Raw genomic sequence first — 24,330 nt, forward strand, 5'->3', positions numbered from 1 at the left:
GCTGAACTCTCTGTCCTCTAAGCTGCAGAGCTTGTGACGGAAGGCGGTGAGGCCCCGGAGGGTAAACTGCCTCCTTGCGGCTGGAGGTGTGGCACTTGCTCCAGTGTGCACAGGCCTGAGTTGGTCCATTCATTCCTTCACTGAGTTCACCTTTTCCTCCCCAAAGCTTATCCCCTGATGGAGTTCACCTCTGAGCGGTCACATAGAACGTGGCCAGAAGAGGCGAACCCACCAGTTGAATGGTCAACTCGTGCACGTGCTTGAGATACCGAAAGCCTGCCGGCCACCGGGTCTGCCGAGGGCTGCCAGCATCTTGTGGTTCTCTCTTTTCTCCTGACTCTGTCATGACTCCTGCCCTGCTAGTGTGACTGTCCACCACCAGTGGGAAGGCTTCTCGCCCGAGCAGTGGCCACGGACTCTGCACGTCAGCTTTACTTTATCCAGACACAGAACAAATCGTGGCCACTAGTGAGACGTACAAACTGACGGGACAGACCTTCTCTGTATTCAGTTTTTTTTTTACGTCCCTTGTAATTCTAACTCTTTGGTCCAATTTCGTGATTAATAATTGGCTTATATAACTCTGTGAATCAGAAATAATTCGCATATACACTGATCATAACAAAAGGACCGTATAGAAACCAAATACTCAGTTCTTTAAAAATAAGTCAAATATCCCCAAGTAGATGCTGATCTTGTGTCATCTAATTCAGTTACCATCACAAGAGTTGATCATGCCAATTATCAGTCAGATCCAGGAGTCATTCACCGTACAGATTGAATTGACAGTTTGTAGTTTTGGGTCTCGACACGATCTTGGCATCATATTTTGACTAGTCTTAATTAAATCATATAATAAGTCCTGGTGATAGTTGGGAGGAAATATCCAAGGCAGATAGAGAAAAACCTATGATAGTACTTTCTGTGGAAATAAGTTTTATACTTGAGATTTCAGCTGACCGTTATTTACTTTTTATTTGAAAAAGTAGTTATAAAATAATATCCCACAGACCCTGTAGTTCATGCTCAAGAAATACATTTAGTTAATTAACAGTTTTCTTTCTTCCCTTTTTTTTTTTTTTTTTTTTTTTTTTAAAACAAGGACAATTTCAAAGGATCAGTTTGAAAAGAAGAAAAATGATACCTTAGATCCTGAACCGTGAGTAGATAAGCGATCTCTTTCTGACTTTCGGATTTTAAGCTTCAGATCGGGAAAATCCCTCCTTGTGACGGGCCTGCAGGAGAAGGCCCCTTTGGAATGTTGGGAGTGGGTTGCCCTGGGTGGGATTCTCTGTGTGAAGTTATTTCAGATATGCATTCTTTTTACCTCAAACAAAATACGTATGTCTCTGCAGCATCCTGTCCAGTTCCTGAATTTTAACAGCAATGACATTAGATGGATGCTTTGGTTCTCTCAGAACCTTTCTGCTAACTCCGTCATCATGGTTATTGAGAGGCCGTTCAGTGTGACTCTTTAGAGACTAAAGATACGAATGTTTGCTGGGGTAGCGCTAACACCTTTTAAAGGGAAATTTCAGAAAGGAAACTTTTTAGAAACGACTGTTTAAAAACGAGTAACAGGAGGCCTGGCGTATGTTCTTGCCACTTGGGTGTATTTCCAAAGGCCATTGTCAAATCCTCTTGTCGTCTCCACTGGTCAGTGAGGATGCTTCTTTTGCAAAGTTTGCTTTGCGATAACCCCTAAAGAGGCTTCAGAGTTCCTTCCATGTGGCAGTGTCTCCAGGTCCCTAAAGCCAAGTGCTCAGAGCACCCCAGCGTGTGGAGGTGCCCATCGTGTTCTGTTGCTTCGGTGAGCACAGGCTCCAACACCATGGGATGTTTGGGAGCCGAGAGATAGGTCCTCCTTCCCTTGGTCCCAGCGCCCCAGCTCGGGGTGGGGTGGGGAGGGGGTGGTGTCGAATGCTGCAGTGGAAGATGCAGACTTTGCACCAGGGGCTCATTTTGAAGGGCTTTCCTGTTGGGAGCTCACCCGGGCTTTCCCAGCAGCAGTGCCCAGGCAGTAGGGGAGGGCACGGCAGCTACTCGAGCTCCAGCCTCAGCATAGTGCCTGGTGCGTGAGGAGGCTGTGCCCCGTATTTTTCATCACCAGTGGATCGTCTGTCCTGATGTTCCGTGTCCGTTGTTCCCATTATGTGAACCTCCCCTGCACTGGGTGAAGGGCCACTTACACTGTTCTTTGACATACGGATCTCCTCTGTGTGCCCTGGAGGTTTTGAAGGACTTCATTGGTTTCTGCTGTGGAAAGATCATCCTGGATCTGTGAGGTGGATTCACCAGGCCAGGAAATGACTTTGCTTTCCAGTAGGAAGCTAGTTAGGAGACTCAGAGCAACAGCTCAGGCAGGAAGTAGAAGCTTGACCTAAATAAAGGAGCACCTCTTGGTAGGAGAAGCCACACTGTGCAGGTGAGGAAGGGGACCATCTAGGTGGCCGCTGAGATGCTTGTGCATGAACAGGAAACATGGGAACGGCAGCCAGCCACGTGGTTAATAATGGTTCGTGGGGAGAGGGTGAAATTGAAAATTGATAGAATAAGGTCTAGAACATAGTTTTGTTGTTTATTTTGAGAGAGAAAGAGCACAGGTAGGATAGGGGCAGAGAGAGGATCCCAAGGAGGCTCCGCTCTGAGAGCGGTGACCCCGACACGGGGCTCAAACCCACAAACCGTGACATCATGGCCTGAGCCGAACGGAAGAGCTGGACACTTAACTGACTGAGCCACCCAGCCACCCCTAGCACATACTTTTTTTCTTTCTTTCTTTTTTTTTTTTTTTTTTTGATAGTCCTCTTCTGTCACATAGGAAAACATTGAGAGTGGAGTATCTTTGTGGAGGGGGCACAGAAACAGGGAACTGTTACCTGGTGACCCTTTAAATTCCTAACACAGAGTATGAGCCCCACTGCTGAGGTTTCAGAGAAGGAGCTGGTTGGGGGCAAGGCAGCACTAGAGGCAAAGAGCAAGGTCCAGACGGAGCAGCCGTGGGAGGCGGGGGGTGGTGGTGGTGGTCGCGACAGCACAGGATGCTACAGAGTGCTGGCAGGCCATGAACTAGGCACTCGTGCTGCTGTTGTACACAGTTTTGCACATGTGTGTCCTTTCCCCGTCCCGACCAAATAGGAACAGAGAGGCAGAGTTAGACTGGATCCGTGGCTGAAGGCTTGCTCAGCAGGGGCAGAGGAGAGATGGGGGCCCAGGACTCAAGGCAGTGTCGAGAGTGTACGTCAGGTTACCAGGCTCAGCACCAAGGCTGATAGGAAGAGCTGGAATTTAGCAGAGTTGGAGGAGGTGTGGTGCCTTCTAGTCCTCAGCATTCCTCCAGACGTAAGGTGTGGTGGTGGTTAAGCAGGTGGCTGAGGAAACAGGTTTGCGCATCCACACGTGTTGGCAACTAAGATTCCCAGCTGAGGTGACAGCCAGGTGAGTCGCAGTGGGGGCTGGGTGAGTAGCACCTCACCCCTGCTGTCCAGTGCTGACTCGAACAAAGGCCGTTGCTTGCCGGTCAGCTTAGCGCTTCCCACCTTTGTGATTGACTCGGAGCAGATGCTTCCTGTGCCTCTGCTTAAGAGCAAGTGTTTCTGACGTGCAAGTGTCGTTCTCGGTTATTTGAGTCCGTTTACACATGTGCAGGCACTGGTCTTGGAAATGCGTAGTAATATCAGAAATACTGGCCTGTAAAATGCGCCTCTTTCATAGCAATTTTTGAAAGTGAAGTTTCATTTCTGATTGCAAAGGAGATTGGGAGAAGCAAGGCATAGGCATATTTACAGGGAAGTGGAGGAGCCCAGCTTTCTCACAGAAAATATTGTGCCTGTGCATTTTTAAAATACAGCTGAATCAGAGATGCCTGGCTGGCTCATTCGGTGCAGTGCGTGACTCTTGATCTTGGAGTCGTGCGTTCAAGCCCCATGTTGGGCGTAGGGAAAGAATAAAGTAAAATACAGCTGAAGCAATCAGCAGAGGCATTCATGAGTGCCACAGACACTGGAAGTGATCAGAGGACAAGGTGTGAACGCGGTACACAAGCTTCTGCCGATGGCTCCCTTGGACAGCTCCCTTGTATGTTTCCATGTGCATTACAGCACACTCTCTTTGTCTTCCAGTTTTGTCGATTGCAAGGAGTGTGGCCGGAAGATGCATCAGATTTGTGTTCTGCACTATGACATCATTTGGCCTTCGGGGTGAGTAATTTCCTGGTGATTTCCTGTGATCTTGGGAAAAGCCTTTGCGCGGAGTGGAGGGAGGGGCCTGCAGTGAAGCCGGCAGCAGCTCCTTCTCAGTTTGTGTCCTCAGCGTCTGCCTGCTGGGACTGTGGGCTCAAAGCAGTCTGCCCCTTCACTTGTGAATGATGCTGCCAGCAAAGCACTTAAGCCGCATGTCTTGGTGGCGAGACTATTTTATGCAATCTGATCACACCCGTTCTTTTACAGCTTCGTGTGCGACAACTGCCTGAAGAAAACCGGCAGAACTCGGAAAGAAAACAAGTTCAGTGCGAAGAGTAAGTTGTGGAAAGGTTTTTTGTTCCCCCATCTGTGCGTGAGGTGCTTGTTCCCGCTCCCTGGTCTTCCTTCAGCCCCTCTCAGTACGTGGCTGTGGGGTCCATTTGTCCGGGGGTCTGTGCCAAGTTCACTTTCTAGCACCGCTAAATGGAATCATTGGGCCTGATCTTTGCCCGAAAACCAGATTTACGGTCCGTTCGTGCTCTACGTGAAAATTTAGAAAGCTCTGAGAGAAAATGTGTCAGCAGATCCTTTTCAGGTAGCTCAGAAATCTGACCCCCGCCAGCACACACATAGACACCCCACTCTGGCATCCTGTTGTGACCAGCACGCTCAGCCCTGGGCCGCACAGGGCAGTTGCATGGCCCTCTCTGCTGAGACTGGCAGAGCCTGGTCTGCCTGAGGACTGGTTATGCGTTTCACTGCTGTGTTTAGGGGGCAGCTGGTGTCCTTCCACAGTAGAGAGCAGCCCGTTGCGACTTGAAGTTTAAGTCTTCATGGGTAGTCTTGACTCTTTTGGAGATAGCCTCCTTTTCCATCGTGATCTTTGTCAACCCGGTTCTCGAGGGCTGGGAGCCCCTTGCGCAGCGTGTCGTTCCCGAACTGTCCTCTGCCGAGTTCACAGCAACCCCGAGTAGAAAAGCCACCTGCAGCAGCGCCTTGACAGCCCACTTGCCCGGTGCTCCCCAGCAGGGCAGGCGGCTAGCACACTGCTCGAGGCATCCCCAGTGAGAGCCAGGGCCTCTGAGGGGCAGGGAGCAGGAGAGAGATGAGGTGGAGAGAGGGATCCCTTGCTGGGGGGTGGGGGGGGGGAAGCAGGCCAGGAGGAAGCCACTTCAGGGGCTTCCCAACTCAGTGATAGCAGGTAAAGACTGTTGTTACCAAAACGCACAATTATCCTATAACTTAACCTCGCTCTTGTAAAACCTATTGAAATGCCGATAAACTCCCAAACTGTTGTGATGCTTTTCTTTAGCTCAGGGTTTCTCAGCTGAGCCACCATTGACATTCAGGGCCCCGATGACTCTTTGTTATGGGGGCTGTCCTATGCTCTGTAGGAATTTAGGAGCATCTCTGGTTGCTACCCACTAAATGCCAGTAACACTACCCCCGCCCCCCTGAGTGGTGGCCATCAGAAATGGCCTTCAGAAATGCCACATGTTCCCCCGGGGCTGGGGGCACAGTTGTCCTCAGGTGAGAACCCCTGCTTTAGAGGGTCTGTTCTGAGTGAGATCGCTCAAGCAGTCAGCAGCCTAGAAACACCTTGCTGGACCAGAGCCTCGTGACCAAAGCACAGTTGCCAGGAGAGCTGGGCCTGGGTAGGAGAGCAGTTGCGGCTGGTGGCGGAGGGGGACCGAAAAGCCCAAGAGCAGGCCTACGAGGTGAGCCTTAGCGTCAGAGACACATAACACTGACTGACTGACAGAAGAGGACCTCGGAAGTCTGGCCGCCCCTACACCCCTTGGCGCAGACGTTTGAGCACAGCCTTTGCGAGGGTCTGTAGGCTGCAAAGGACAGGCTGCCGCGTGTGCAGTTGTGCCAGCCCTGTACTGCCGCCGAGTCAGCGACTATCCCCCGGGCCCCTCCCTGCCTGGGACCGCGCACACAGCCCAGCCAGGTAGAGGGAGAAAGGACCACTGGAGACGCCCCCGAGCCAGAGCCCCTGTGCTGGGTTGTGAGAGGCCTCCCTGGAGATGGGGCGACCCTGACGTCAGAAAGCAGACGCCAAAGGATTTGAGCCCGTAAAGGGACAGAAAAGTCCCCGTCACGTGGTTTGGGTGAAAATGCACATTGAAAGCCTGGGGGAAAGGGAAACTACGATCCAGGACGTTGGTTTCTAGACTTTGCGTTGACAGTGTTACCTCTGTATCCCCCAAAGTTGTCTGCACGTATGTGTGACGACGTGTGTGCGGCAGGCCCCGCGGCATAAGGCGGGCCCCCGGGAAGGGAAAACGAGCGGGAAACTGGGAAGCACAGCGGAACGAGGCAGAACTGTGCATGACACACAGGGAGGGCGTGGCGCTCCCCGAAATCGTTCCTGCGGGGACCGCCTCTGCACGAGCAGCCCCTCTTCTGCCCAGGGGACCCCTGTGTTCACTGGGGCCCTTCGGAGGGCGCCTCTCCGTCTTCCCGGCGCTCGTTTATTACAAGGTGGTCCTGTGTTGTCTCATTTGAAACTTTTTTTTTAGTACAGGTCATTCAGGTGATTTGAAGGAAAAAGTAAAGACCTAACTTTGAAGGTTTATTCTTCCGTTTGCTATTTGAAAATCATAGTGTGAGGTCCTGTTTTCACAAGGGAAGGGCAGACGCTGGACCGTGGCAGGTGGCCCTTCGTAGCTGTGTCCTGCCTTTTAGGATTGGAAAGCACCTTGTAAGGGGACAGGCCGTGCTCAGCAGCAGCAGCACAGGGGCATAAACACGAGAGTCGTGTCCCCCCCCCCCCCCCCCCCCCCCCGCCGCCACTCACAGAGTAAGAGGCAGCTGTGCACGCCGTGTGTCTTCGCCAGAGTGTGGGATAGATCATAAATCCGCTCTCCCCTCATTGGTGGAACTTGTCAAGTTCTTCGTTTTCTGTGGGGTTTTTATTTTCTGGTCATGGTAGTTTTTTTCATTTTAAATCACTTTTATGGAGGTACAACTTACATACAAGAAAAACTCCACCATTGCTGTGTTTATTGCACAAAAATGGAATTTAGAAAGTCCGTCTCAATTTTCCAGATACTTCTTAACCTCCCTTAGTAAGGAATCTTATAAAATCCCAGATAGCTTTTTAAAAATATTTCTTATTATGTAGTAAGTATTTTAAAAATCAATGAATATAAAGAAGAAAACTACCACCGTTAACCTTCTGTAGCTTTTTCTTCTAGTCTTTTCCCCTTGTGCAAAGAGTTTTTCTGCTGTGCCCAGTGTTCCTGTCACAGTGGCCATGCCTGGGGCGTCCCCGGGAGAGAGAGGGTGTGGAGGGGGTCTAGGGCTGATGTAGGGAGTGATGCTCCGTGGGCTCCCATCTGGGACGCGTTCCAAAGGCTGTATGAGGCTGCGTGCGGGACTCCCTCGAGCTGGGCAGGAAGGGGAGAGGTATGCCCTGCCCTTCAGGGAAGGCAGAGTTCGTGCAGAGTGTGGATTCTGGCCACGGGCAGACACGTGGGGGCACTCTCACCAGGGCCTGGGCACGGGAGGCAGGAGGTGGGCTCAGTGGGGCCCCTGCGTGTGCTCCCTCTGCTTTGCCCCACAGCCTTTAGTCTGCCTTTGTGGCTCTTCCGCCCTAGTGTCTAGAAAAAGATGGAAATATGTGGGCATTTAAATGATAGCACTTGTCAGCGTGCGGAGTGCCTGAGGTCCCAAGTCCACCTTTCCCTTATGAAATGCTTACCACATAGGACAAGCTAGTTCCCTTCTGGATTTGGAAAACGTTAATCCATAGAGTATCAGACTGCACTGAAAGAGAAAGGTGGGTTCTCTGGCTTCAGCCACCTTCTCCACAGCCCATGCGAAGCCCCCTCATCTGCTTGCTCTGGACTTTGCAGGACTACAGACCACGCGATTGGGCAACCACTTGGAAGACCGAGTCAACAAGTTTTTGCGGCGACAGAATCATCCCGAAGCCGGGGAGGTCTTTGTCCGGGTGGTGGCCAGCTCAGACAAGACTGTGGAGGTCAAGCCTGGGATGAAGTCACGGTTTGTGTGCACATGTGGTGCTGTTTTCTGAAGTGTTGTTTGAGGGGTCACCGTACCTGGTTAACAAAAGCCCTGCTTTCTGGCAAGGTTTCAGGGCCTGGCTGGCTCAGTCTGAAGACCACGCAGTTCTTAATCTCGGGCTTGTGATTTAGAGCCCCACAATGGGTGAAGAGATTACTAAAAGATTAAACTGGGAGTTTGTAGAATTTAAAGGTTTTTCAGCATATAATGTACAGTGAGCCCTTCTCTCTGTATTCCGCATTCGTTAGCGGACGTAAAATTTCTGACTGAGACTGTCACAGAGGATAGGGTCACAGCTCGTCTGCCTGGGCTGAGCACTGGGCCCAGCAGTCAGAGGAGGTGACCAGGCCTCCTGCTCCTGTGCATGGAGCGGACTCAGGGCCGAGGGTCTTGTTTGTAAAGCATCCGGGAAGCGATGACGCGTGCAAATCTCAGGCTCTTTTATTCCAGGTTTGTGGATTCCGGGGAAATGTCTGAATCTTTCCCGTATCGAACCAAAGCACTCTTTGCTTTTGAGGAAATTGACGGAGTGGATGTGTGCTTCTTTGGGATGCACGTGCAAGAGTACGGCTCCGATTGCCCCCCTCCAAACACAAGGTAGTCGTCGTCGTCGTCGTCGTCGTCGTCGTCGTCCTCCCCCTTCCGCTCCCCCTCCTCCTCCTCCTCCTCCTCCTCTCGGGTGCGCGTTAATGGGCCCGTGCGGCTCAGCAGACCAGGCCCCCAAATATTGTAGAGAAGCCATGTGCTTCAGAACTGGCTTTAAATCAAATAGGCCACGCTTAACTGACCAAGCTGGTTAGTGTAGTTTAACCCTAAGCCAATGAGAAGTGAAGGGTTTTGATGACGGATGAGAGCCTGTTCTATGTTGTGAGTACTCACGAGTTCCGGTCCTGGTCTTGCCATTGTCCCTGTCTTACCTGGGGCAGGTGAGCCCACAGAGAAGGGGCGGGGATTCCTCCACGGGCCCCCGCCTTGTAACCTCTATCCAGAGTTCTTTCACGCTCAGTCAGGAGTCCAGTTGACAGGGACTTGGAGGTGGCGTTTCTTAGTTTGCCCCGGCCTCTCCCTGGCGGTCCTGGTGGGCAACCTGCTGCTTCTCGGCTCAGCGATGAGTGAGATCATTCATTGGCAGTGGCGGTTGGTGATGGGAGTTTTCTTACATCTTGTCTGTGGCCAGTGTAACTGCTACAAAGCAGAATTTGTCTCTGGAGCTTTTTGGATGTTGGTGTTTGCTTTCAAGTCTGGGGTGTATCCTGAACTCTGAATTAATTTCTTCCCGCTTGCCCTCCCCACCCTAGGCGTGTATACATTTCTTATCTGGACAGTATTCATTTCTTCCGGCCCCGGTGCCTCCGGACCGCTGTTTACCATGAGATCCTTATTGGATATTTAGAATACGTGAAGAAATTGGGGTGAGTTTACTCCACTTTATTCAGAACTAATAAAAAATCCAGCTTTAATTTTTACTGTGTGTCTTACGAAATAACATGAGTATTTTTTTTCCTAAGTCGTACGTATTTTTCTTTTAACGTCCTTAGATCAATGGTCTCCCAAGGCCCCCTTCCCTTGGGGCCATGCAGATCTGCCTTCTGCGCCCTGCTCTTTTTTCTAATTTTCTTAATTTTATCGAGGCATATTTTATGTATCACAAAGGCTGCCTATTTTAGGTGTACACTTCCGTGATTTTTAGGTATGTCACTGAGCGGTGTGGCTGTGGCCATAAGTCAGTTCCTGAGCATTGTCCTCCCCACAGTAGGATCCCTGCCCCCGTTTACTGTTAACCCTGTTCCGCCCCTGCGCCCAGCGACCCCTCGTCTGCTTTCTGTCTCTCTATGTTTGCCTTTCTGGACATCTCTGTTTCTCTGTTCTAGACCTGTCACTTTCTCTTGCAAAATTTGAAAAAGTTAGAGGTATTTGATTGATGGGTCCCTAACCAAATGACCCATTTATTCTGACTTTCTCCCCTGAGAGAGAAACACCCAGCCTCTCCAGCGCACAGGAAGTAGTGGTTAGGAAAGGCAGGGCGTTCCTGGGCGTAAGTCCTCCCACACACCCGAGAGCTGTGTCTCCCGGGGCCCTGTCCCGTGCTGACCGTGTGCCCTCGGAGCCTCGGCCCCCGCCCGCCACGCACACCTGAGAGGGAACATCTTAGAGCCGATTTCCAGGCGTGCCCTCGTGTGCTGCAGATCAGCCTTGCCCGGCCGCACACTCCTCCCCCAGCGCACTGGGCCTGCGCTGCAGCTTTTCTGAGCGTGTTACATTTTACCACAAGCGTTGTGGTAATTTCTTTGTTTTTTCTTTTTGTCTAGTTATTTCTCTCCTTGCTTTGGTCCCTGCTTCTCACCTGTTACTCCTTGAAGGCAGGGAGGCTTTCAGTCACCACTTTGATCTGAATTGTGTCTGTGTGTCCCGTAGGTACGTAACAGGACACATCTGGGCCTGCCCCCCGAGTGAAGGAGATGACTATATCTTCCATTGCCACCCCCCTGATCAGAAAATCCCCAAACCAAAGCGCCTGCAGGAGTGGTACAAGAAGATGCTGGACAAGGCGTTCGCAGAACGGATCATTCACGACTACAAGGTACCCGGTGCTGAAACAGGGCGTGGCGGCGGGATGGCGTGTCTTCCTCTCGCGCTCACGCACGTTGGAACTGTGTTCACCTACGAGGAGTAGGAAGGAGAAAGTAAGAGCATTGGGGCGCCTGGGTGGCTCAGTCAGCTGAGCGTCCGAATCTTGATTTCCAGTCAGGTCACGGTCGCAGGGTCGCGAGATGAAGCCCTTTGTTGGCCTCCAAGCTGAGCGTGGAGCCTACTTGGGATTCTCTCTGTCTGTCTGTCCCTGTCCCCTGCTTGTGTTCTCTTTCTCTCAAAAAAAGAAGAGCGTAGACAAAAGACATAGAAGCGTTTATTTGCAGTCCACCGGGAGTTTTAGCTGGTGTTCTGAAAGCCGCGGTGCCTGTTGAAATCTGATCTCAGCTGTTCGTGTGTCAAGACACACAGCCCCGTCCTCTCCCGGTGGCGTGGCCCCCTGCACCGGCTCCCGGGAGCGTCACGCAGTTCCCTCTTCTCACGGACGTGCTTCCTTCACTTTCCAGGACATTTTCAAACAAGCGACCGAAGACAGGCTCACCAGTGCCAAGGAGCTGCCCTATTTTGAGGGTGACTTCTGGCCCAATGTGCTGGAGGAGAGCATTAAGGAGTTGGAGCAAGAAGAAGAAGAGAGGAAGAAGGAGGAGAGCAGCGCAGCCAGTGAGACCACGGAGGTAAAGAGACCCCGCGGGCCCAGCTGCACGCTGAAGGCCGCGTGGATTCGTGCCGTCGGGCCCACGGGCCGTGGCCTTCTTCGTGCTGATGTTTTCGTGTGTGCCCCCTCCCCTTCTCACCAGCCACCGCAGGTCAGGACTGGAGCCTGGGGGGCACAGCCCACACTACGTGTGGGGTGAGCTGAGACATGGGTGCTGGGGACGCATCACATAGGAGAAGGCACGCGGGAGATGCTTGCTCTGGCATCTCTGAGCGGGGCGGGCGGACAGAGCCGGGCGGATGGACCTGCCCTGAGAACGAGACCCTCGGTTGGCGGGCCTCTTTCTTCCGCTCTGTTACGTGACAGCCCTCCACCTTGGCGCTGCCTTCGTGCACGGGCTCCGTGCTTGGCAGTGCGGTGGTGACTCGAGAAGACTCCATCCCCGCCCTCAGATGGGGGGGGCGGGGGCGGGGGCGGGGGCGAGGGGCGTGTCCTAGTAGGAAGAACAAGTGAGGGAGGGGTGCGCCGGGACAGCCGCAGGAGCAGGAAGGAAGGGAGCGCCGCCACCGGGCTGGTGCAGGTGTTCCCGCGGGGTCTGTCTGGAGCGGTGACCGAGGCCGAGCTGCTGGGAAGAAGCCCAGGCGGCCCCAGGTAAGGAGCTGCCGGCCACAGGAGGAGGCGTGTGAGGGCTGGAGTTGGAAGCAAGCGTGTTGCGTTCGGGGTGTTGCGTTCGGGATGCGTGAGGAGAGGCCGGAGTTCCGATTTGGTTCGTGACTGTAGAGGCAGTGAGGAGCTAATGGGGTGTTTGGGGAGGAGCAGCGGCTCTCTGGCCCGTGAGGAGCGTCCCGGCTCTGGGCCCTGCTGTGTCCGGGGCCTGAGCCGCTGCGTCAGCGCCTCTGCACGAGGGAGGGGGCGAGGGGGGAGAGCACGTTGGGGGAAGAAGTCAGGAATTGGCTGTGTACTGAGACGCCTGTGAACACCCGCGAGGAGCGAGGGGCTGTGCCCTCAGCTGGGGTCTGTGGCGCAGGTGCACGGTGGCCCGACTTCCTTTCGTTGGGGTCCCCCTGGAGGCGGGATCTGTCATCTGTCCTCTGATGACCACGCTGCCCCGCCAGGGTCTCTGGGGGGATAGCAGGAGATCCTGTTGGCGGGCAGACCTTTGAAGGATGTGCCACATGTTAGTGGAAACTTGGGAGTTCCGGCAAGACAGAGAGCAGAGCTGAGCTGTGAGCCTGAGGTGGCTCTTCTGTCTCCGCCACTGCCCTGCATCTCGGAGAGGAGGTGGCCTGAGTCAGAACACGAGTCCAGGGTTCGGGGAGCAGGGAGGAAGGTGGACCAGCCACAAGCACAGCTTGTGCTTCTGAAGAGAGGGGCTCCTTGAGGGGGACACAGGCCCCGGCTGTGTGTCCTGTCCGAGGAGAGCATGCCCACCTCTGGCCTGGTGGCGGTTCCCAGCAAGGGACTTGCCCGTGCTGGAGAGAGTCCGTGTTCTCTGCGTCCAGTTCTCGGAAGCGGCAGGCGGGTCCTGCCCTGGGGACACCTCACCCTCACAGTAGGCGTTGGCTCCCGTTCCGGACGGCGCTCGGCCATGGGGCTGCTCTGGGGCGAAATGGGGAGATGCTTGCAGCAGTGGGGAAGAGACGGTGCGGCGTCACACGTGGGGACCCCCCCACCGCATATGTGCGTAGGCACAACTCCAAGAAGAAAATCCAAAATTTTGTTGCTCTCTGTAGCAAAAAAAACAAAACAAAACTTTTTATTTTTTTAAATTATTTAGCCATATTTTCTGAACTTGGTGCGGTGAATCTATTTAAGTTCTTAAAAGTAAGTTTAAGTTTACTTTGAGAGAGAGTGTGAGAGCACACGCATGCGAGTAGGGGAGGGGCAGAGAGGGAGAGAGACAATCCCAAACAGGCTCCATGCTATCCTTTGCAATCATGACCTCAGCTGAAGTCAAGAGCTGGACGCTTAACCGACTGAGCCACCCAGGTGCCCCTAAAAGTCGGCTTAATGTTTAGAACAGTTTGAAGGCTTACAGAAAACTCGAGCAGGTATCCGGGGTCCCCCACACTCCACCAGTCTGTCCTGCCATCTTGCACTCCCATCCCACATGTGTGATGGTGGCTGAACCAACGTTGATACGACTTTGTTAACCACAGTCCATGCTCAGTCAGTGCTCTCACTTTCCACCAACATCCTCCCCTGGCCCGGCCAACATGCCATGAGGGGTCTGCACTCTCAGGGCAGCTTGGTACTCTCAGACTTGCCTGGGGGCTTCCTCAGTGACCCCCTCTCAGGCACCCGGGGTGTCTGTCTCCTGCTCCGTCTCTGTCTCTCTCCCTCTCCTCCCTCTTGTTGAGAGTGAAGTTCTTTGGACCAGACCCGGCAAACGTCTCCACCCTGGTGCCTGAGCCCTTTTCCAGAGTAGGGGCGCTTTAACTGACGAGCGGGACCCCCTTGGACTTCAGCCAGGCGGGGCGCTCCTGGTGGGTTTCAGGCCCTCTCGGGGCCAGGGAGACGTCCTACCTCGGGCAGCCTTGCCAGGGACGTTGAAGTGGAGGGGCTGTTTTGGAGCCCCAGCTCCTACCCATGCAGTGGCTTCTCTTGGCACCTCACCCCTGTCTCGTGCACTATGGATGTTTGGGACCTTTTGCAAGGCAGAGAATCTGCTAGAGTGTGCAGGACGTGGCGTGGAGTGGCGGGGTCCAGTGGCATCGTGTGAAGCCGTGAAAAATAACGGTCCCCCTCAGTTGTTAGGGTCCGAACCAGCGTCCTGGGCACGTTTTCCCTCGAGAAAAGACCTGCTGTGGCCAGCACGGCATGGCTTTTATGTCTGTGTGTCACTGCTGCCCCCCCCCTCCCCCCCTGCCCCCGCCCCCCCCCCCCCCCCCCCCAGGCCCGGCTCCCATACTCTGCCTCCGTGACTCCCTCTGAAGGCAGCAGTGTGTTTCCAGCCGTGTGCGGGCTCCTGCCCTCGGCTGGGCCTCCCGGAAGCCCCCACGGCCTGCGAGCCGGGTGTCCCAGCCCCGGGTGCAGGGTCGGGCGTGGGCAAGAGGAGGCTGGGCTTGTCAGACAGATTTGCCTGTCATTTTAGGGCAGCCAGGGTGACAGCAAGAATGCCAAGAAGAAGAATAACAAGAAAACCAATAAGAATAAAAGCAGCATCAGTCGAGCCAACAAAAAGAAGCCCAGCATGCCCAACGTGTCCAACGACTTGTCCCAGAAGCTCTACGCCACCATGGAGAAGCACAAAGAGGTAGAGACGCACGGGTGGGCTCTTGGGGGGCCCGTGTTGGCGCCCTTCCTGGGCTGCAGGATAGAGGAGGGGGCCTGGGGCTGTCGGGCAGGGCCAGCCCGGAGAAGGTAGAGCTGCCGGTCGCGTGACCCACACGGCGCGCCGCCGGCTCCGGGCGGCCCCAGGGAGCCTGGGTGGTCCTGGGCGCCAGCACGCCTGCCCTCCGCGGGGGGCTCACGCCGCTCTCGCCCACAGGTCTTCTTTGTGATTCACCTGCACGCCGGGCCCGTCATCAACACGCTGCCCCCCATCGTCGACCCCGACCCCCTGCTCAGCTGTGACCTCATGGACGGGCGTGACGCCTTCCTCACCCTCGCCAGAGACAAGCACTGGGAGTTCTCGTCCCTGCGCCGGTCCAAGTGGTCCACGCTGTGCATGCTGGTGGAGCTGCACACACAGGGCCAGGACCGGTTTGTCTACACCTGCAACGAGTGCAAGCACCACGTGGAGACGCGCTGGCACTGCACCGTGTGCGAGGTAGGCCCCCGTCCTCGCCCTCTGCGCGTCGGCAGCCTACACTGAGCTCCTAGATGGTGGCCGTTTCCTGGGGGAGCAGAGTGACCGAACGAAAGAGGCTCATCTGCCTCCTGGTCCTCTGGGGTGCTGTCGGTCACGAGGTGGATGTTTCTGAGCTCACGAATACAAGGGTCCTGGTCAGTGTGGGTCAGGGGTGTGTGGTACACAGCTCCAGGCTCAACAACGGGCATCCAGGATAGGAAGGAAGAAGCCCATCTCCTTTCACGGAGCCTGGTACGGTCCCGGCCCAATCGAGCATTACCGCAAGGCCACAGATGCGTGTCCGGGGTATGCTTGGTCCCCGGCAGGAGCCGGCACGCTTCCCGGGGGAGGTGGTGTTTGTGCTGACTTGTTCGGGACAAGATGATCACGGAGCACTTTCGTCTTACCCCTGGTTTTTCGCTTACGCCCGCCGTGTGTCCGGCACATGCAGGGACCTCGTGCCTGGGCAGGAGCAGGAGAGAGGCAGGCTGTGCTTCCCTTCCGCCAGGATTCCGACTGGTTTCCCCTTTCCATGCCTCCAGTTCTAGGCTTGCTGAGAGGCTGGGACTCCCCTGCCCTAGTGTCGTGCTGGGCCCCTTTGGTTAGGGGTCCTGGACCCCTCCTCCCTTGTCCTGGTGGACCCCGTGATTGCATACACTGGCTCCCCTCTGAGAAGGGGCGTGGGCTGTCGTGGGCCCTTTGTCTCCCCCAACAGATAGTCACAGACTCCATCCCCCCACCCACTCCTCGCCTCACCCGTGTCACTGTTCAGAATGGTCCCCAGAGTCACATGCCCATAGGAGCAGCTCTGTGATCTCAGGTTGAGGGGGCACATGGGGCCTCTGTAATGCCTTTGTCTTCATTCCCCACTTTGTCTAGCTTTCTTTGGTTCTTTGTCACTTCCCGCTGTCGGCATCTTCGTGTCCTTTCTCAAAAAGGATCGGATCCGGGGCTCCTGGGTGGCTCAGTCGGTTGAGTATCCGACTCTTGATTTCAGTTCAGGTCACGATCCCAGGGTTGTGGGATCGAGCCCCACGTCGGGCTCTGTGCTGAGCATGGAGCCTGCTTGGGATTCTCTCTTTTCCTCTCTCTGTCTCTGTGGCATGTGAGTGCACGCTTTTGCGCTCTCTCGCTCTCTCTCTCCTCTCTCGCGCTCTCTCGCGCACTCGCTCTCTCTCTCTCTCTCTCTCTCAAAATAAATAAGTAAATAAATATGAAAACACAAACCAAAGGATTGGTTTTGGTCACAGGGCTTCCTTCTCTAGACTTGGCTTTGGGTTGCCCCCGTCTCCAGGTGCAATTTATAAGACCTCTGAGCGTACGCGTTTTGTCACTGTGGTCCGAGCCCCGGGCCTGTCTTCCGGTGAAGGCCTCTCTGTCCCCCAGACCCTTCTGGGCTGCCCTGCAGAGCTCTGGGGACACACCGGGGTGCCCAGTAGCGACCCCAGAGGGTGAGGGCCGGTCTCTAGAAACCCAGATCGGTGGCACTTCAGTGAGCTTGGGAGGAACTGTCCGTCTTCCCCGGCCACAGGTACGGGAGCAGGACGTGGCGGGTCTGCGCAGCGTTCCTCAGGGGCAGAGGGAGGCAAGGGAGGGGCCGGGGCCGGACGTGTCGGTGGGGGGGAGGGGGGGCCGCCGGGCCGTGCCGGCTTCGCGCTGACCCCCCGCCCGCGCGCCCCCCCCCTCCCTGTCCGCAGGACTACGACCTGTGCATCAACTGCTACAACACGAAGAGCCACGCCCACAAGATGGTGAAGTGGGGGCTGGGCCTGGACGACGAGGGCAGCAGCCAGGGCGAGCCGCAGTCCAAGAGCCCCCAGGAGTCGCGGCGCCTGAGCATCCAGCGCTGCATCCAGTCCCTGGTGCACGCCTGCCAGTGCCGCAACGCCAACTGCTCGCTGCCGTCCTGCCAGAAGATGAAGCGGGTGGTGCAGCACACCAAGGGCTGCAAGCGCAAGACCAACGGGGGCTGCCCGGTGTGCAAGCAGCTCATCGCCCTCTGCTGCTACCACGCCAAACACTGCCAGGAGAACAAATGCCCGGTGCCCTTCTGCCTCAACATCAAACACAAGCTCCGCCAGCAGCAGATCCAGCACCGCCTGCAGCAGGCTCAGCTCATGCGCCGGCGGATGGCCACCATGAACACCCGCAACGTGCCTCAGCAGAGTCTGCCTTCCCCTACCTCAGCACCGCCCGGGACCCCCACGCAGCAGCCCAGCACGCCGCAGACGCCGCAGCCACCCGCCCAGCCCCAGCCCTCGCCCGTGAGCATGTCGCCGGCCGGCTTCCCCGGCGTGGCCCGGACTCAGCCCCCCACCACGGTGTCTGCCGGGAAGCCCGCCAACCAGGTGCCGGCCCCGCCGCCCCCCGCCCAGCCCCCGCCGGCCGCGGTGGAAGCGGCCCGGCAGATCGAGCGCGAGGCGCAGCAGCAGCAGCACCTGTACCGGGTGAACATCAACAACGGCGTGCCCCCGGGGCGCACGGGCATGGTGACCCCGGTGGGCCCGATGGCCCCCGCGGGCCTGAACGTGCCCCGGCCCGGCCCGGTCAGCGGGCCCGTCGTGCCCAACCTGCCGCCCGGGCAGTGGCAGCAGGCGCCTCTCCCCCAGCAGCAGCCGATGCCGGGCATGCCCAGGCCCGTGATGTCCATGCAGGCCCAGCCGGCCGTGGCAGGGCCTCGGATGCCCAGCGTGCAGCCGCCCCGGAGCATCTCGCCCGGCGCCCTGCAGGACCTGTTGCGGACCCTGAAGTCGCCCAGCTCCCCGCAGCAGCAGCAGCAGGTGCTCAACATCCTCAAGTCAAACCCTCAGCTGATGGCGGCCTTCATCAAGCAGCGCACGGCCAAGTACGTGGCCAGTCAGCCCGGCCTCCAGCCCCAGCCCGGCCTCCAGCCCCAGCCCGGCCTCCAGGCCCAGCCCAGCCTGCACCAGCAGCCCGGCCTGCAGAACCTGAACGCCATGCAAGCCGGCGGGCCCCGGCCCGGCGTGCCCCCGCAGCAGCAGGCGATGGGAGGCCTGAACCCCCAGGGCCAGGCCCTGAGCATCATGAACCCGGGGCACAACCCCAGCATGGCGAGCATGAACCCGCAGTACAGAGAGATGCTGCGCCGGCAGCTGCTGCAGCAGCAGCAGCAGCAGCCGCCGCCGCCGCCGCCGCCACCGCCGCCGCCGCAGGGTGGCGCGGGCGTGGCCGGGGGCATGGCCGGGCACGGCCAGTTCCAGCAGCCCCAGGGACCCGGAGGCTACCCGCCGGCCATGCAGCAGCAGCGGATGCAGCAGCACCTCCCCATCCAGGGCAGCTCCATGGGCCAGATGGCGGCTCAGATGGGACAGCTCGGCCAGATGGGGCAGCCCGGGCTGGGCGCGGACGGCACCCCCAGCATCCAGCAGGCCCTGCAGCAGCGGATTCTGCAGCAGCAGCAGATGAAGCAGCAGATCGGGTCCCCGGGCCAGCCGAACCCCATGAGCCCCCAGCAGCACCTGCTCTCAGGACAGCCCCAGGCCTCGCACCTCCCCGGCCAGCAGATGGCCACGTCCCTCGGCAGCCAGGTGCGGTCCCCGGCCCCTGTCCAGTCTCCGCGGCCCCAGTCCCAGCCTCCACATTCCAGCCCGTCGCCACGGATCCAGCCCCAGCCTTCGCCGCACCACGTCTCGCCCCAGACCGGTTCCCCCCACCCGGGACTCGCGGCCACCATGGCCGGCTCCGTAGATCAGGGACACTTGGGGAACCCCGAACAGAGTGCGATGCTCCCCCAGCTGAACACCCCCAACAGGAGTGCGTTGTCCAGTGAGCTGTCCCTGGTCGGCGACACCACAGGAGACACCCTAGAAAAGTTTGTGGAGGGTTTGTAGCATTGCGAGAGCATCGCTTTTTTTGTTTCCCCCTTTCGTGTTCTTGGACCTTTTGTACTGAAATCCAGGCATCTGGGCTCTTTTTACCCCTAGGTGGAACTGCTACTTCCGAGCCATGGAAGGGTAGATTGCTGTTTAAAGAAACAATACAAAGAATATATTTTTTTGTTAAAAACCAGTTGATTTAAATATCTGGTCTCTCTCTCTCTCTCTCTCTGTCTCTCTCTCTCTCTGTCTCTCTCTCTCTCTTTTTGTTTTTTGTTTTCTGGTTTTGTTTTTTTGTTTTGGGGGGAGGGGGGTTTTGTTTGGATTCTTTTTGTCGTCATTGCTGGTGACTCATGCCTTTTTTTAACGGGAAAAACAAGTTCATTATATTCATATTTTTTATTTGTATTTTCAAGACTTTAAACATTTATGTTTAAAAGTGAGAAGAAAAATAATATTCAGAAACTGATTCTTGAAATAATGCAAGCTTATAATGTATCCCGATAACTTTCTGACGTTGCGGGAAGATTTTTTCTATAGTGAACTCTGTGGGCGTTCTCCAAGTATTACCCCTGGACGGTAGGAGTCGGCTCCTGCGCGCACACACGTACACACCCACACACACCTATCTATACATACTGGCTTACGCCAAACTCTTGTCTTGCAGATGTAGAAATTGTTGCTTTGTTTCTCTGATAAAACTGGTTTTAGACAAAAAATAGAGATGATCACTCTCTTAGACCATGCTAATGTTAATAGAGAAGAAGCATTCTTTTCTTTCTTCTATGTGAAACTTGAAATGAGGAAAAGCAATTCTAGTGTAAATCATGCAAGCGCTATAATTACTATAAATAAGAAAATTCAAGAAGATTCAATCACTGTATAGAATGGTAAAGTACCAACTCATTTCTTATATCATATTGTTAAATAAACTGTGTGCAACAGACAAAAAGGGTGGTCCTTCTTGAATTCATGTACATGGTATTAACACTTAGTGTTCGGGGTTTTGTTATGAAAATGCTGTTTTCAACATTGTATTTGGACTATGCATGTGTTTTCCCCCCCATTGTATATAAAGTACCGCTTAAAATTGATATAAATTACTGAAGTTTTTAACATGTATTCTGTTCTTTAAGATCCCTGTAAGAATGTTTAAGGTTTTTATTTATTTATATATATTTTTGGAGTCTGTTCTTTGTAAGACATGATTCTGGTGGATTGCTCATGGCGGAGAGGTGGGGATCACGGGCCCGGGGGGCCGTGCGGGTGGCAGCCAGGCCCAGCCGAGCCCGCGGCTTCTCTCTGCAGGGACCGAGGAGGCAAAGCTCGGGGATGGCCTCATGTACTCAGTGCCCCCCGGGGAACGTCACCCACGGTTAGGGGTGCAGATGGGTCTGAACAACACTTTGCCTCCTGTCCTCTTCCCGGAACACTCGAGAAAACCCAGAGCAGGGACGGTTCCTGTTGTTGGCAACAGTACCCCCTTCCCCTTCCTGTATGCAAACCCCAGAGTTGACGCGAAAGGTGCCCCGGGGACTGGAGGTGGTACCTGCTTCTCTCCGGGATCCCCAGATCCTGTGCTCCGCGGAGGGAGGATGCCGCACGCTGGGGGGGGTCCTGCCCCGGCCAGGCCCGGGCTGGGCTGGGCTGGGCTGGGCGGAGAAGAGCTGTGGCCTTCCTCCTCCACCCTCTAGAGACAGGGAGGTGCCCCCGCCCTGAGGCCACGGAGGCAGCGCTGTGGTGAAAGGGGATGGGCACCTTGGCCACACGATCCCCCCACCTCACCCCCGGGTCCAGTGTCAGATGCCCTTAACAAGAAGGTGAGAGTTGAGACCCTGGATGCCGTAAACATCACGTCTCTGTGGGAGCATGCACGTGTGTTCTCCAGAACCCCACCCACCCCCGCCCGAGCACAAGTGAGTCGAGTCCCAGCCCTTGTATCCCCGGCTCCCCGATTAGGGGGTCGTGGCGGCCAAGTCAGAGCTCTTGACTCAAATAGTTTCCCTTTTGGCCCTGTATTCACAGAGGTAATTTCAAAATACTTGATTTGGGCATCTAAATTTGAGGAAATTTTCTGAAATATCCGCCCTAGCACAGAGCTTCCCCGTAGGTGAAGCCAGATCAACAGACCGTCGTCAGCACTGCCAACCAACCCCCGCCTCCGCCCCATGCCCGAAGAGAAAGCAGGGCCACGGCCCGCCAGTGGCCCTCTGGCCATCCTTGCTCTGCCTGCTTGCTTCTCGAATCTGGGACCGTCTCCCAAAGCACCCTCCGCGCTGACGGTCCAACCCTGAGCCCGTGTTCGGGCAGAAGCGGTGACCTGTCTGGGCCCTGGAGGAGCAGGACGGCCATTCGGTGCAGTCGGGGGGGAGGGGGGGGTGGGGGGGGAGGGGGGGGCAACTTTTTCAGGTCCTCCTAGAATCCAAAACTTTGTGGCCACATCTCATCTTCTTGGAGTCCACGTCCTGTGTGACCCGCCAAAGGATGCGGCCGAGGGCGTGCGGTCTGCGGATTAACCCTGCACTGGGCGTAACGAGGTTTCTGTAAGAGCTGCCAGGCCCGGGCGCTGTGTCTCATGCTGTATACTAAAGAGGAGAAGAAAAAGTCCTATATTTGTGATCAAAAAGAGGAAACTTGAAATGTGCTGGTGTTTATAATAAAAGCTGGTAAAACTGCTTGGATTCAACGATGGTCCCAGTTGGCTCTGACCCTTAGTATTGGCTTAGAGCTAGCCTTCGTAAGGTCCAAGGGTCTCAGCTGAGTGCGTCCGGTACGTGTGTTTGATCACGTTCCTAAGAACTTAGCATGTTGGAAACAGAAATAGGGTGTAATATCTGGAAGACGAGTCAGAGAGTGTTCTGCTTATAAGATCTCGGGCTGTAGATGTAACTTCCTCTTTTTTCTTTTTCTTTTTCTTTTTTTTTAATTTTTTTTGACTGTTACTAGATGGAACCAAAGATTCTGTTTAAGCCAGAATGTGCTCCGGGCACAGCACGGCGGGCGGCGGGGGGGGGGGGGGGGGGGGAAGGAAGCTGCTCAGACAAAGCAAAGTTCTTTGATGAAGGAGCTGAGAGTGCTGGTTGGTCACCAGGGCACCTTCGGGAAGCCCCTCCCTCGCCCGAGGATAGTGCTGAGGATAGTGCTGGGAAGCGGGCGTGGGGATGGGGACAAAATCCACTTGGGCTCCGGGCTCCGAAGGCCACACTACACCTTCCTCGGATGGCCTGTTCGTCCCACTGGGTTACCCAGGTGTGATTTCGACGTGTAAAGTCAAGAGTAAGGCAACAGGAAATTTGAGTGAACGTAGCCTCCAGGCTAGAGGACAAACTGGAGGACGGGAACTCCGGTGAGTCAAGAGGGCAGCGTGGTGTTTTAGGTGCCTTCCTACAGAGAGTTTACCAGGCTGCGTCGACTGTGGCTCCAGCGTGAGATGCCTTCACCCAGCGGAGCATCCGCGGGCGCTGACCGAACACCTGGCTTGCAGTGATTGAGGCACGTTCGAGGGGCCATAGGCGAGCGGGAAGTGAGCTCACGGGACGTGCGGGTCTGCCGCGTCCGGGTGGCGGCAGCCAGGAGCCGGGGCCCGGGTTGCGAGTGAGCAGGTGTGGGCCGCTCAGCCAGAGCCACGCCTGAAAGGAGCTTTTCTCCACTCCTTGTTTGGCAGGCTCACCTAGAACTCACTTTGGGGAGCCCTCAGGCAAGCGGGGGCATTACAATAGCTCGTGAGCCCTCCAACGTCACAGACAGTAAGTGGTAACCAAGTCCTGACACGGGACCAAGTGGACTTGCCCTGCCTGGTGCCCGGTGTCTGGTGCCCACCGGTTCACTGGGCGTCAGCCTACTGTCCACAGTGTCAGTGACCTTAACCCGGTGCCTGAAGAGGGCTGCCACTGAAGTGGGCCTTATTCTCTGGGCCAGCCACAAGGAAGCCTCTTCTAAACGATGTTTCAAGTGATTCTATACCAGCCTATCAACAAAGTTCAGACGAAAAGATCCTTAAGGGTAGTAGTGGGGTTTAGAGACTGTCGCGAGTAAGGGTGGGGACCCTGTGTCTGCAGGTCTTTTAGGAAAATGTCCAGAGAGGACATCCTTGGAAGGACGGCAAGAGGAGGATGGCTCCCTGCACCAGGACTCTCCCTGTGTCTCTCCAGGACCCCTCATGTGTGGCACAGGTTTGGGGGCCTCAGAAGAGGGAGGGTTGTCTCTTGTGCTGCCACGAGGGAGGCGTCTGGAGCCAGCTCCAGGGAAGGAGAGTCTTGGGGACCAGACACTCACGTCGCAGCCGCGCTCCTGAGGCTGGGAGGTGCAGAGAAAGGGGCAGCAGACTTGAGGGAGGCCAGGAGCCGCAGCAAGAGGCGTTCAGAGTCACCTGGTGTTCAGCCAGAACCAGTGTCCCCGCTGAGGGCTGGACCTCCACAGGCAAAAGCACAGGGGACGCACCCACCTTCCAGGGAGGCCGGTTCTCACTGTTCCCAACCCTCCCGACACTTGAGTTCTGGGCGGCTCCGGCTTCCTGGGCGAGAAAAGGGGGTTCTCGCGGGGAGAGGGCGGGAAAGACGAGATTGGGTCCCTAGCCGAGGCCCCTTTCCCTCCAGAACAGGCAATTTTTAGGGATGCACACCTGTGGCTTCTGGTTGTCCGTGAAGTAAGCAGGCGTGGGCTCTGGGACAGCACTTCTCCAGCTCTGACACACAGACGCCTCATCTGGGATCTCGCTGACCTCCTGACGTGGTAGGTCTGGGCCCAGGGGGTGGGCAAACTGAGCTTCTGAGTGGTTTTTTTTTTTTTTTAAGGGTGTTTTTTTTTTTTTTTTTTCTTTTTAGTTTCTTTATTTTGAGAGAGATCACACACGGGAGGGGCAGAGAGAGAGAGAATCCCAAGCAGGCTCTGCACTGACAGCATAGAGCCTGAGGCGGGGCTCAGGCACCCCAGCTTCTGAGTTTCTAATGAACTCCCAGATGAGTCCTGGCTCTCGGTCTGCACTTTGAATTTAAATTTTTTTTTAATGTTTATTTATTTTTGTGACAATGAGAGAGACAGAGTGCAAGCAGCGGAGGGGCAGACTGAGGGAGACCCAGAATCTGAAGCGGGCTGCAGGCTCTGAGCTGTCAGCCCAGAGCCCGACGCGGGGCTCAAATGCACGAACTGCGAGATCATGACCTGAGCCGAAGTCGGATGCTCAGCCGACTGAGCCACTCAGGCGCCCCACTAAGCCTTCACTTTGAATAGCAAGGCCATAAG

The 24,330-nt window shown here is 55.8% G+C and overlaps 1 protein-coding gene across 4 annotated transcripts in view; it reads left to right on the plus strand.

Annotated features, from left to right (window-relative positions):
- Positions 1 to 20,205, plus strand: part of CREBBP (CREB binding protein) — a 127,112-nt gene extending 106,907 nt beyond the window's left edge. For all 4 annotated transcript variants that reach the window (XM_058710575.1, XM_058710573.1, XM_058710574.1 and 1 more), the window contains 11 exons: positions 1,103 to 1,159; positions 4,122 to 4,199; positions 4,449 to 4,516; positions 8,045 to 8,195; positions 8,667 to 8,813; positions 9,515 to 9,628; positions 10,632 to 10,797; positions 11,312 to 11,479; positions 14,555 to 14,716; positions 14,951 to 15,232; positions 16,951 to 20,205. In XM_058710575.1, coding sequence (XP_058566558.1) covers positions 1,103 to 1,159; positions 4,122 to 4,199; positions 4,449 to 4,516; positions 8,045 to 8,195; positions 8,667 to 8,813; positions 9,515 to 9,628; positions 10,632 to 10,797; positions 11,312 to 11,479; positions 14,555 to 14,716; positions 14,951 to 15,232; positions 16,951 to 19,104 — 3,547 coding nt within the window. In that variant the 3' untranslated portion in view covers positions 19,105 to 20,205. The remainder of the gene's footprint in view (positions 1 to 1,102; positions 1,160 to 4,121; positions 4,200 to 4,448; positions 4,517 to 8,044; positions 8,196 to 8,666; positions 8,814 to 9,514; positions 9,629 to 10,631; positions 10,798 to 11,311; positions 11,480 to 14,554; positions 14,717 to 14,950; positions 15,233 to 16,950) is intronic.
- Positions 20,206 to 24,330: the final 4,125 nt, after the last annotated feature.

Source organism: Neofelis nebulosa, chromosome 18, assembly GCF_028018385.1.
Source record: "Neofelis nebulosa isolate mNeoNeb1 chromosome 18, mNeoNeb1.pri, whole genome shotgun sequence".
NCBI lineage: Eukaryota > Metazoa > Chordata > Mammalia > Carnivora > Felidae > Neofelis > Neofelis nebulosa.